Consider the following 13,610-nt stretch of genomic DNA (forward strand, 5'->3'; position numbering starts at 1 on the left):
TTTGGGTGTCTCTTACTTTCTGGAAACAGGTTTGCTGCCAATAATTCACAGGTGCTTACCACATGAGCAAGTGCAGACATGATTATTAAATGGCATGTTGAGCATTCTCTGGCTCTATCCAAATGTGCTTTGAGTGGATTGCATTATCTTTAGCTGCTTCTGCAGCAGAGGGGGATAATTTATGCCAGTGTTGTGCTCGCCTGACTGGAAGAAGCTGGTCAAGACCGGAGGTGGTACGCAGGGAAGGAAAAGGGCATTACTATAGTGCAAGGGATGCAAAGTAACAGACTTTGGGGTTGTGAACCATATATTTGAAGTTCTATAGTGTTTTCTTTTTTAAAGTAAAAACATAAATTGTATTAATTAATAGTGACAGAACCCTGTGCATGTAAAACAACCTACTGCCCTCCATCTTCAGCTGTTTCCTGTCTTTCAGATACTGAGGGCCCTTCTACACATTACAGGCATTGCACAAGTAACTGGTTAATTGTGCGGTTACTTGGAGACCAGTTACATGTGCAAAGTGGCTGTCGCACAATAGAAAGCTTCAACCATATTTACCTATAAAGTTAAATTTCAAAAATGTGTACTAACTTTATAGCAGGTTGCTATTGAGCTTTAATTTGCATGTGTAGTAGGGTCTCCCCTTCAGCTGGGAGCCCCGTCAGCTAACAGGGCTCCTGGCCATAGGGGTATGCCCTGCCTGGTGTAAACCCCCTGAACCTTAGGGATCCTCAGGGTCCCAGGGGTTCATGCCCCTGCGCTGATCCTTTGGCCCTGGGGGGTGTGCTTGTGGTTGGGAACCCCTCAGCTGGGGTGCATGGGACTCCCAGCTGTGGGAGTTTGTTCCATGCCACTGCAGGGGGAGTCTGGGACCAGCTATAAGGCATGATGGGATCTAATGCATGATCCCACCGTCACGTCTGCTGCCATGGACACGTAGCACAGTAGGAGGCATAGTTGTGTGAATCGTGCATGAGATCACATTGCACCTTTTCCCACGTGTGTAAAGGGGTCTTGTCAATCTAGACGTCTCTGGATCTGCTGGGGGTTTTTTTGTTTTTTGTTTTCGATAGAAAATATAGGAAAAATAGGGTGGCTTTTGTGCTACGGGACTGGTGTACTTATTTTAACTGTAAATACTTGATTGCTAGGGCTCTTAGGGGACTCATCACATTGTACATTTTCTTTATAAACCACTATAAAGGAGATAAAGAAGCGATATCAAAAAGAAATTTGTGATCAGTCCTTGGTAAGTTAAAACAAGCAACCAAAAAAACCCTATGCTTCAGCTGACTTTGGAGTTCTAGTGAGGGCATCAAAATATTGTTATAAAAGAAGATAAATGCAGGCATATAATTTTACCCATTGTGGCCACGCAGGCATGATTTGAACAAAAATTGGAGATCTATGCAAACTTTTAGTGGCAATTATGTGCACAGTAATTGCTGTGTTGGAGCTCTGCTCTGCTGCTACAGTATTTATTTTGATCTTGTTGCCAGTCAGTGAGCTTTGTTGTACCAGTCTGCTGATGGAGAGAGTGCCTCTATGTAAGCAGGCTGGGCTTTTAATTAGCATTTAGTAGAAGCATGTGTTTTTTGTCTGCTGCTGCTGCGAAGGTGAATTGGCTCTTTAATGAGGAACGGGCCATCAGTGTTTGCCATAGTGGAGTGGAGTAATTGATTTGAAGTATTTCTCTTTTTTTTTTTTTTTGTCCTTGAAAAACCTTTTCAACTGGTTGATAGCCCTAAGCAAAGCTAATGGAGTAGTCTACTTACTTCCTGGAGCAGGAACAAAGGCATATTTTTATTATTTTAAAGGGACTTGGTAGGAAGGGGAAGGGAAGGAAGAGGTCTGAATGCTGTGAAAAAGGCACAAACATTTACACTTACTGAAGGCTTGAGTCAGGAAGCAATTTTGCCTTTTAAACTGAAGGACTCCTTAGCATGTAAACATCTTTCAGCTCTTGACAGTTGAATGCATTTGTATTTTTAAGGGCATGTGGTCAGTGCAGGATAACCTTACCAATATTTGTAGAACATGGTAGTAAAGATCATGTTGGATTCCTTGTTAATCTCAAATGTCCAGTGAGCAGTAGAGGAAAAAGAAGAATCCTCCTTCTCGTTCTCTTTGCACAATACAGAATGCTACCAAAGACGGGGAACGTCTCCACTAGGCTGAAGTCCAAAGTGGACCTTTTAGAAACAGAGTGGATTTGATTTAAATCTAGTTGGTTTAAATTACTGGTCAGGAAGCCTTGATTTTAATTATTGTTTTCTACAAAAGGTGCATTCCTGTTTGATATATAACCTTCACTAAACTATTTCCAAACAGGGTCTCTTACAGCCTGCTGCCATGATAGGTTTTCCCTTCTGCCATACCATTCCCTCTCTAGATCTCAACTCAGTGGAAAGGCTACGCTCAGAAACCTCTCCCTCAAGACTTTGGGACTATTCTGCTCAAAATGTTTCTCTCTTGTTTCTACTGCCCCTCCCTCCTTGCTTTTATCACCAGACTCCTCCTCCTTGCCCAGATGTACTCCACCCCCAACAATCCTCTATTCATTTAACTTCTTGAAACTTTGCCCTTTTAGAGGGAGGTGTAAGGGCTTGACTGTGTGTGCACAAACTTGCAGAGAGACCATAGGGGTGATGGATAGGTAAATCAGGTCTGTTATCTCTCATGTCCATATACTGCTGTTAACAAGGATAGTATCTCCAGAGACACATTCACAATGTGAGAACTGAAACTATGTATTGCAGAGATGCTTGATGGGATCTTCTACACCGAGCACTGAGTTTCATTGGGTGGAGTGGCTTTCTAATATTTACTAATCTGTAGAGGAACCTCTGGGAACCGAACTAAGATTAGGCATCTAATATAGTCCATGGCCTATTGTGACCTATTATAAAACTTTTCTAAAAAGGCTACATAAATATATTGTCTCAAATAGTATATAATTAGAAGTTATAATCCCTATTCCATGATGATCTCTTTTGAGCTCTTATATGTCTTAAAGTAAAACTATTTTTGTATAGGTTTCTTTAAAAAAAAAAAAAAGCATCTTAAAAATACGATTAAATTAAAAAATCTGATTTAAGTAAGAAATCTGCTTTATTTTTTAAATAATTGATTTTTATCCACCATGTTTAGAAACCATATGCTTGGATTCAGAAAGAGAAGGCAAGAGAGAGTAGCATATCAGCAATGTTACTTCTAGTTTAGATTAGCCTATTTAAAAAACTACCTCTTTGCCTGAAAAAAGTTATTACTAGTTGCATAAGATCCCTGTACTGTATGTGAAAAGAGTTACCCTGGAAAATGTACCTTTCTCTGTTGCAATTTACACTTAATTTATTCCACTTTACATCTGTGTCTTTCCAGTTCATTGTTTGTGTATGTATGCATGCGTGTGTGTATGTATATGTATATTAAAAATATCAGGCCATACTGCTGAATGTGTGACTTACTAGAAAGTACTAAAAATACTAATAGGGGCTTGTATCACTTGGCAGTGTACTGGTAAGAGTTAGTTATGTTGGGATTTCCCTGTAATTAACACTGCTCGAAAAGGGGCCTCGGTGGGAACAATTGTCTGTGGTTTCTGTCCTACAAGTTTTTACTTGACAGTTGCCTTGTAAGCATCACCTTGCTTTCCTCTTCACTAGGTGATCTGTGGAGTTATGACTTCTACAGCGGTGAATTTGTTGTGTCTCCTGAGCCAGACACAAGTGTCCACACGATTGATCCGCAGAAGCACAAATACATTATTCTAGGCAGCGATGGACTGTGGAACATGATCCCACCACAGGATGCCATTTCTATGTGCCAGGACCACGAGGAGAAAAATTACTTTATGGTGAGGACAGATTGATCTTGTCAGCTCCTGTAGAGACGATAGCTTATTAACTTTTTTTTTCTTTTCGACTCCACTAAAAGCTGCTGGGTTAGTCTGTCGCAGCACATTTTTAAAGGCCTACATAGTAGAGACATCTTTCACTATTGCTACTTTAATAATTCTGGTACAACATACATGGAGTTGCTACAGTGATGATAAATTGAGCAGGCTAGCATATGGTGTCAGATTTGTTGGTTATGATGTATATTAACACCTCTTGTGGAATGTAGGTGCTAACCATATGTTTTTCTTCTCAAGTAAATAACTTGGCTCTATCGTGGTTCGGGAATCTAGATGCCAAGCCGGTATGTGCATGTGGTCTATTAAATACTAGAGGTTGAGTTTTACCTGTAGGATAAAACAATGCAAAACAATGTGTAGAAATATTTATCATATATTTGAGGGGTATATGAATCAGTGCAGCTAAAGCAGGTTAGAGTCTCTGTGGGTTTTATCCAAAAAAAACATGGCTTCTAGTGACATTATCTTCGTTTTGTTATAAAAAAACACCATGACTGTGTGCAGGATGGAGGTCCTGAGCATCATTTTGTAGAGTGCCCCCCAAAAAGACCGCTAAAGAAATTTTGAGGTGGGTGGACAGCCCCTTGGAGTCGCAATATTGCTATAATGTACTTCAAGTAATAAACAGACCATGGCCAACTGATTTGTGTAGATCCTATGTTTTACTTGAAGAGCTTTAGAGCCCTATTTTTATTTTTGAAATAACGGTGTAATTTTTATATTCATTCACCAAACTGGTGCCAATGTACAATGACTTAAACATTACCTTTAAAAAAAAATCATTAATCATTATTAATAAATAAGGATTTGAGTTTTTGTCCGTGTAGCATCATTTTAAACTAAGCTTCACTATAACAAGTGGAATTGGAGTTTGCACGTTAGTCATACAATTTGTGACTTCCATGCTGTTTCTTAGATGGAGATTTTTCTGAATGCAGGTGCTTTTTAGTGTGAGGTTAAGACAGAGGATTTCTTTTGCTTGTGTTCACAAAATAAATTGGTGGTGACTTTCTCTGTTTCTTGTGGGGTTTTTTTGTTTTTTAACATTACAGGGAGAACACAGACAGTCTTGTGCCAGAATGCTGGTGAACAGAGCATTGGGCCGGTGGAGGCAGCGCATGCTTCGTGCAGATAACACTAGTGCCATCGTAATCTGCATCTCACCATTACAGCAGAATAGGAGCAACTTGGAAAATGAAGAATTGTATCTCAACTTGTCAGAGAGCCCCCACTATAGCAGTCCTGATATGTGTGTGATGACACCTTCCCGCTGCTGCACCCCTCCTGTCAAGGTAAAGTTTCTTCATCAGTCCAAGTCTTTCCTATTTTAATCTGAATCTCAAACCATTTGTAGCATTGGTCTCCCCTTTTCTTTCTCTCAAAGCATAGCTTGGTATGTGCTGAAAGTTAGCCTTATTCCTATTTCATGTTGCCATTCCCAAATGTAACAGGAGAAGAGTGTGAATTTTCTTGCTATATGTTCTTTGATTGCTTAAGTCTACAGGATGCTAAGGGCAGTGTGTGAGGTCTGAATTATTGGATTTGGGGATACTGAGTCTCTTCTTAATCCCTAAAATTGTGACACTTTGAATGACTAGTCAAACCAAGGTTATCAGCTGCAGTCAGTAATGGTAGTTAGAATGGTGTTTGGTGTTTGTTTTGAAAAGCTTGGTATTGAAGCTTGCCTACAGAATCCCTCTTTTTTAGTAGTGCGTCCATAAACAAAGAAATGATTACTGGTTTTAGAAGTACTTTATTTTCAGATTGAGAGAGCTACTGCTTTGCATCTGTTGATCAATTTAATTTTCTGCTTTAAAGGAAAAGACATTATTTTACAGGCTCATCCTTTGCATTGGGGCCTTGGTTGATGTTGCACTGATGTTGAGCTGTGCCTTGGGAAGTGCTTTGCTATTTTGTTATTAAAGACCAGGGTATAACTGTGAGTGGCTGTTTGTTTCAGTAATTGCCAGTTGCCACAGATTTGAATAGTGTTTTGATGTGATTTAATGCCTTTGAATAGCTGTCCTTTAGGCAAAGTAAAATGGAAAAACAAAGATTAGGACGACAGTGCTTAACATTTGCTTGATACAGAGAGAGACGGCTAATAAGACAGCCCTGGGGCTTTTTTGGCCATTGAGCAGCAGCAGGAAAGTGCAAGGAAGGATCCCAAAGTCCATTGCAAAAGCACAGCTATCCCAGTGTCTAGCGTGGAGAGAACTGATGTGAACTCTGCTTATACCTTAATTTCAGATGAGGTGTGTATATTGTCTATAAGGTCTGAATTATTTATAACTTGTGAAGGGAAAGTGTGAGCTGCACTTCAACTGAAAATATCCAAGGACATTTAATAGAAGGACTCGGCAAAATAGTTTTCTTTTTCCTCTGCGTTTCCTCTGCATATAAGTACATGCAATACACTGTCAAGAGTACAAATCTGTGTGCTTGCTGATAGTCGACTGGTACCTAAGTCAGTGAAAGATCTAGATCAAAACTCTAGCTGGGGAAGTATCATTCCTTAATGGCACAGGTGCTTGTAAAGGGCACATTTCAAATTGCCTTTAAGCTCTATGCTGTGGAACCAGGCTGTTTTAATGAACTGAAGGTGCTCTCATTACAGTCCTGGTGCAGTTTTTGGAGCATCCAGTGCCTTGGCACATTTACCATGGCATGGTTCCTTCATCTAGGAGCTGAGCACTAAGGGTGTCTTTACACGTGCTCCAAGGTGGGATGGGGGGCAATTTAATTAGAGTGGCTCTTTGGAGCTGCTCTAATTAAAGCACCCGCAGCATCTGGTGTATTCAGCATCCCATGCTGCAAAATGGCAGCGCAGGTGATGAATACACGTGATGCTGAGGCTGCTGAAGTATGCTAATTAGTGCGCTCCAGCCAGTTCGACTAATTGAGTCAGCTCCAACATCTGCTACTTAGCACGCATCGGAGCAGGCGTCTGACATGTGTAGAGGTCCCCGAAAGCTGTAAATAGACATCTCTTTTGACATGAGCCTGATTTTTTTTATCCCATTTGACCTGGATCAAAATGGGTATATCACAAGCACTTACATGTATCACCTTTCCAAGCTGCATTGCTGTTCCTCCACCAGAGAGGAGCACATAGCCATGTTCCAGGAAAAAGGAGTTGGCACACTTTGTCCTGTATGCTTCCAAGGGACTTGAAGCAGGATAGTTTGTATGTCTGTAGGAACCCGAGATGGAAGGCTTTCTTCTTCATTATTGACTCCAAGATGAACATGGGCTGACAATGCAAGGTCACAGTTGGCAGGGCTAACCGGACCTTGTCGTGCATCCACAGGTGCATCTCTAGCAGGGACAAGGACGTGATCCTCCCCTTTTATGCAACACCGGTCAGGCCGCACCTGGACTGCTGTGTCCAGTTCTGTGTGCCTCACTTCAGGAGGGATGTGGACAACATGGAGAGGGTCCAGAGGAGGGCCACCCACATGATCCGTGGACAACAGGGTAGACCCTACAATGAGAGACCTGAACCTGTTCAGCCTTCACAAGAGAAGGTTGAGGGGGGACCTGGTGACTGTCTATAAACTCACTAGGAGGCACCAGAAGGGTTTGGGAGAGACCTTGTTTCCCCTAGTGCCCCCTGGCATAGCAAGGAATAACAGCCACAAGTTGTTGGAGAGGAGGTTTAAATTAGACAGACGTCTTTAAGAGGCTTGATGCCTACCTAGCTGGGATCATTTGAGCCCAGTTTTTCCTCCTGCCCAGGCCTGGGGTCGGACTTGAAGATCTACAAGGTCTCTTCTGACCCTACTTCTATGATTCTAAGACATGCAATGTCTATTTACAGCCCAAGTTATTAACAGCTGAGACTTGTGTTTAAACGTTGCTGTGTTTGTTCTGGAGCTTGTCTACATAGGGATGTGGATCTGACCGGAGACTTTGGAATAGCTCGCCATGTGTAGTATGCACTAGTCCAGAATAAAAGAAACTTGTTCCGGAATATTTACTCTGTTTTGTGAGCCAGCAAGCCACTTATTCTTAGTTATTCGACATGAGGAGCTATTCTGCAACAGTTGCAGTGGAATAATGCTCTGCTGTAAATACTAGGGACACTCTCCCCATACAGACAAGACCTTGTTTTATTTTATTTTTTTTCTTTTAGGATTCAAAATCTTAGCTGGCTACAAGCATGCACTAGTTACAGTTCAGTGTGTTTTATCTAAATTAATTTAATACAGCATGCTTTTTTCTCTTGGCCTTCTTTGCAGGTTAATTTCCCATTAAAAAAGATAAGATCCCATTCTTCCCTTATTTGATTTTCTGAATGAAAAGAATGCATATAGTACACTGCTAACATAATGTTTAGAGTTAGCGTAGGTGGCTGCTTTAGTAACCAATACCATCTGTCCTCACAGAATACCTATAGAATTGGAAGGAAAAGAACAAATGCAAGCAGGAAGTGGAAAAAGACAGAAAGAAAACATTGCCACTGCCCTGTCAGGATAATCTTGAAACATTTAAGGAAAAAGAAACGTCTCTAGGCAGATCAGAATAAATGGAATGTCTCTGCATCTGTGTCCTCTGGTGTGTGTGGTTTTTTTGTTTTGTTTTGTTTTGTTTTTTTGAGAGAGCCCAAAAAAGGAGATTGCACATGCACACAATTTGTTAGATTGGCTTGAGTAATACGTTGCTTTATTTGTTTGCTTTTTTTGTTTTTAACAATGGGGAGAAGCATTTCAGTTCATTGAGAAGCCAGTGATGGCAAGGAGCGCAGATTTCCATGCTGAGATTTATAGAATAGCTGGCCAGCAAGGTTTTCCATTCACACAGTACACTGCTTTTAAGTGATGCTGGTGGGTAAAATTCAGGCATGGGAAAGGCAGCCCTAGTTTCTATGGAAGTCATATGACATGAAACCTAAAATGGTACTTACGAGACCCAGAGCATGGATAGAGGAAGAGTGCTTTGCTTCAGTGGTAAAATGGTAGGCTTATTAAACTAAACCAGCTGAGTTTTAAAAGTCCAGATTAACATAACCTGTGAGGAGTATGATCAGAATCCAAGTCAGAATTCTGCCTTTAGCGCCCCTCATATGCGGTGTTCTGGGAGAAAGTGAATCTCTCCAGTCCCTCCTGGTTGTGAGGAGCAATGAGACTTGTGTCCTGAAACTCTCTGGACTGTACTGTGGTCTTGTATTTGACACTCTCTGACAGTGAATTCCACTGCCTGCCATAACGTTATTTTATCTGAATGATTTTGTAAACATACCTAACTTTTAATTTCTGAGTCAGTGAGGAGCTGATCTGTTTTCACTGTGCCCATCAAACTCTATATCAGAAATACAGTGGAAGTAATTTCTCCAATCTTGCAACCAGTATATTTGGCAAGGCAAAACCAGTACGACTTTTTTTTTTTTCCCTAAACAATGTTGTTGTCCAGTCCCTTCAAGCCAGCTTGGTGACCAGATTTTTTTTTTTGCAAATATATATTTTTTTGCAGATATATATATAGAGAGAGAGAGCGAGCGAGCAAAGTTTGACTCTTGATTGAGCTTCTAATTTTCCACATGCCCAACTAAAAAGTACGCTTTCACCAGAGCACAGAATTGCTTCGAAAGAACTTTCCTTCTGAGAATGTGGGAGTGGAGGGGGAACATTAGGGAAACAGTCCTAGAGTCTGTCATCTCAAAGGTCTTGACATTAGTACTGTGAAGGTATGGGGGAGGTAGTTAAAGAGTATACAGCCTACGTGCTAGAGGGGTTTATTCCTATGTGAACAAGTTGGGAGGGGTGGCCGTCTGTTCAGTGCCAGGCTGTCAGAGCACATGCATGCCTACCTGCTTCCAGTGTGAACCTCTGTGTGGTTCTGCTCAGCACTTGTGCCACCATAGTGTCACATGCACCTTGGGGGTGCTGAAGGAAGTCTGCACATCCATTCTCTTGGCTTTGTGGAGGGAGGCAGAAACCGCTTGGCAGATGTGGAGTAACTTACCAGGCAAAAAGGGGCATAGCCTTCAAGTTCTGCTGGCAGAAGTAGAGTTCTGTAAGCAAAGCTTTGTAGTGGAGATGAGGCCTCAACCGTGACCATATTGTCCTGAAAGTCATGCTCTTCCCAAGCTCAACATTGAGATACCACACCCAGGTACTTAGCTCTGTTTATCAAGTGCTTGGCAGGAATAAGATCTGCAGGATCTAGTATGTCCCTTTTTAACTAGGAGTTCCTTTCTGACAAAAATTTGGCATTATTGTGTTTGGGGAAAGATTACAAGTAGTTGTTGCCTATTAGCAAACTGGAACTAAGGTGTTTTAATAACCATATCATGAGAAGCAGTGGTGGCCTTAGGGTTGTTGGTGCCCTGGGCAAGAGAGTCATTTGGGGCCCCCTTAGAGGCTTAATTTTGATGACCTAGAAGCAAGTCGCACACTTTCAATTTCACTTTGCCCTATTCATGAAACTGCAATGAAAGTATCTTAATACAATATTGATAATACAAATATTCAGTGTAATTAATTTTGATAGTGTGGGGGCCTGGGCAGTCGCCTGGTTTGACCTCCCCTAAGGCCGCTACTGATGAGAAGGGTCGGAACCATAGTACCTAAAACTTCAGGGCAGCTTCTGATCAAAATTAGCAGCATTGCTGACCCATTCAAATGGGTCACGTGAATTTTACTAGCCTGAGCTCGTCAACATTGTGTTATGGGTATGAAATATCAGCCAATAGGAAGATATTACCAGTGGGGCTCTTTTAAGATGAACATTCAGATCTGTGGTGAGGGCTCAACTATTAAGTATGGAGAGCACTGAATCGTCCTGTTCTAGAATCAAAAAATGTTTTTGGAGCTGTCAAGATCAATTCAGCTTAGTGCTGTCTGCAGCTGATTGCCCAGGAAAGAATCTTGCCTGATTCGGGTCCTGTGTGTTGTTTTTTCTTTTTTGTCCCACATCATCCCAAACTCTTCAGCTTCCTCCTTTAATGTTCCTGTTTGTGTATCCAAATCTACATTGAGCAATATCACGCTCATGACATAACATGTTATGTAAGATACTGCTAAGATAAAAATCTGATAGAGAACCAGTTTAAAAAAATATAATTGAGGATATTAAAGAAGCATTCCCAGATCCCTTCAAAATGTGTAACCTACATGTTTGTTGGCGCTGGAACAGAGTGAAGCTATAACCTGAAATGTCTTTCATAAATGTCTGTCATAGACTTTACGGATAGTATTATTAGGACAAAGAACAGAAAAACAGGCTGCTTCTGCTGATCTGTCTTAATAATACCTGGCCATTCAAGGGCATTTTTAATCTTAAGAACACTATGCAGACATTGCCATGATGCTTCCGAAGGATGGAAGTAGCGTCTTTGTTTTTACAAATGAGACCCTTGAGGGCTGGGAGTGTGTAGGACATGCTACACACATCATTCTCTACTTTGGGCTTCCGACACAATGAAAGATTGCAAGTTGATCGTGTAATCAGTGATTTGCTTTTTAACTGTATACCATTGAAAAGAAAAAGCACACGTATGCTTAGTAAGGCCAAGATAGCCTTCTGAAAGACTGAATGGCTGACCTATTATCTGTGGTCTGAGATTTCTAAATAGATTTCATGAAGATACTTGCACACAGGTGGAGGTCTCAAGTTGTGTCCAGAATTCCTGTCCCTGCCCTAGAAAAAGTATAAGTGTTTGCATATCTCTGTCTGTCTAAGAAGCTTCAGTAACATGTGGCATATCGAGCCCAGAGAACCCTTCACTTCAGCCATGGCCTGGGGCAATACAGGTATGCATATCTTGGCATAATTAATTTTATTTTTTTCTCCTTTCAGCTTTTAGACGAAGATCCATGGCCACGACTGAACTCCCCTGAGTCTGTTCCCTCCCTCATACATAGTAACATGATCTTAGATAAATATTCTGAGCTGACCAGTGAGATTGCCAAAAGTGGTCTACCATCAATGGTAGCATCCTCTAAGGATCCAGGCCCGCAGGAGGAGAACTGCAGCAAAGCGCTAGCTTTGAGAATACACGAATCTTACAGCAGTGGCTTGTCGGTTACCCTCTCACCTTCCAGTTCGGCAAACTCAAGCATGGACCAAAAAAGCTTCAAGGTGTCTCCTAACAGTCAGACAAAAGCCCAAGAATCAGAGAGGACACCCCCAGCAAACTTTAAAAGGACATTAGAAGAATCCAATTCTGGCCCAGCTGTGAAGAAGCCAAGGCGTACCCTGAGTCGCAGCATTGCTGTCCAACCAGAAGGCCTGTCCACAACTCCCCAGCGCAAAAACTCGAACAAGCTCACCATGCGGCGAAGCCTACGGGGCCAGAAGAAGCTTGGTAACTCACTGTTCCACCAGCCGAGAAAAGCCGTATGCGTTTGCTGAAGGGTATGTATGTAATGGAGCATATTTTGGTCTGATTAGAACTTAGAAGTTGGTGCAAAACTTTGAAACTCTTCCTGTTTATCTTTTTTTTTTGTTTTTTGAAGTAGGAAACTTTTTTTTGGTATCAAACAGCTTTATCCCAGCCTTGTACTTGCTTGTATTATAACTGTGAATTTTGTAGATGTGTAGGGTATCAAGTCACTGTAAAATGTGTGTAAATTTGTATTCCTTCATACAAATGTAGTCTTTTTTTCCTTTGTATAATTTTTACAACAGGGCTAAACCTTGTTTTAAAAAAATCTAATCTTTTTTGTTAATTTACTGAAGTCATGAATTTGTATAAGCTTCTTGTGATGAGGATTTCACAACTTTTTAACTAAAGTAAATTATTAAACAAAATGGAAGAGATGTATTTTCGTAGTACTATACGTTCCACCCAAAGTGTGTCTTTTAGAGAATACACTAGGTCTATTTTTTGTTTTTAAAGTTTAGATTTCTCTACTCAGAAATGAAATGTGGAAGCAGAGATGTTGAGTCTTGCTTTACACAGCTCAATGTCAATTTCTTTATCTTAATTAAAATACTATGCAGTATCTTATTCAGTTGTATCTTTTGTAACCTTAATCGTCAAAAGTATTTAGCAAAAAAGTGTGTCTTACATTTTCCAAGAAACTTAAGCCCCCAAACTATCCTACAAAAAAGCATTTCCATTCTCCTGGAAGGACTGATGGCATCTTTCCACAGACAGTATATCCCTTTCAAATGTGTGCCTCAAAGGCATGACATTTCTGCCATTTCAGTAACTAGTGGTGCTGTTAATATTATTCCAACCTAAATTCTTAAATTATTTTATGACTTACAGGTTTTATGGCATATGTAGACCATATGTATGTTCACCTAAATAAAACAAGTGAAAACTTGCTGGGGGTGCCTTTTTCTTGAAATATGTGCAGTGTCTTGAAATTCAAAGCTCAAGTTTTTAAATGCTTATCCATGAGTAATGATGCAAATATAAAACTAGTCCCCACAGTTAACAGCCTTTGTTTCAATACTAGTTCTCTTTCCCAACTGTGACTTGTTCCTTAATATTCTAATCTCTCACCATCACTAGTTAGAGAGACTACCACTAATTCTACAATTAAAAATATTCTGCCTACCTTTTGAGACTTGATGCCCCTGCAAGTATCTAGCATTTTTTGTGCAAGTTTGATGTTCTTCCAGGCTGGGTGCTATATGAACTCAACTGGCAGAGAAAAACCAGAAGGGAGGAGGAATTGGAAGTTCTTTCATGCCTGTGTCCACCAGAGGAAGGAGCTGGTGCAGTTCTGGTGTCATC

General features: G+C 40.8%; 1 protein-coding gene across 1 annotated transcript in view; it reads left to right on the plus strand.

Annotated features, from left to right (window-relative positions):
* Nucleotides 1-13,195, plus strand: part of PPM1D (protein phosphatase, Mg2+/Mn2+ dependent 1D) — a 37,081-nt gene extending 23,886 nt beyond the window's left edge. The window contains exons 4-6 of the mRNA XM_090025612.1: nucleotides 3,669-3,859; nucleotides 4,972-5,211; nucleotides 11,720-13,195. Of these exons, the coding sequence (XP_089881738.1) occupies nucleotides 3,669-3,859; nucleotides 4,972-5,211; nucleotides 11,720-12,274 (986 nt within the window). The 3' untranslated portion in view covers nucleotides 12,275-13,195. The remainder of the gene's footprint in view (nucleotides 1-3,668; nucleotides 3,860-4,971; nucleotides 5,212-11,719) is intronic.
* The last annotated feature ends 415 nt before the right edge of the window (nucleotides 13,196-13,610 follow it).

Source organism: Crocodylus siamensis, chromosome 13 (genome assembly GCF_052110815.1).
Source record: "Crocodylus siamensis isolate JL-2025a chromosome 13, ASM5211081v1, whole genome shotgun sequence".
In the NCBI taxonomy this organism is placed as follows: domain Eukaryota; kingdom Metazoa; phylum Chordata; order Crocodylia; family Crocodylidae; genus Crocodylus; species Crocodylus siamensis.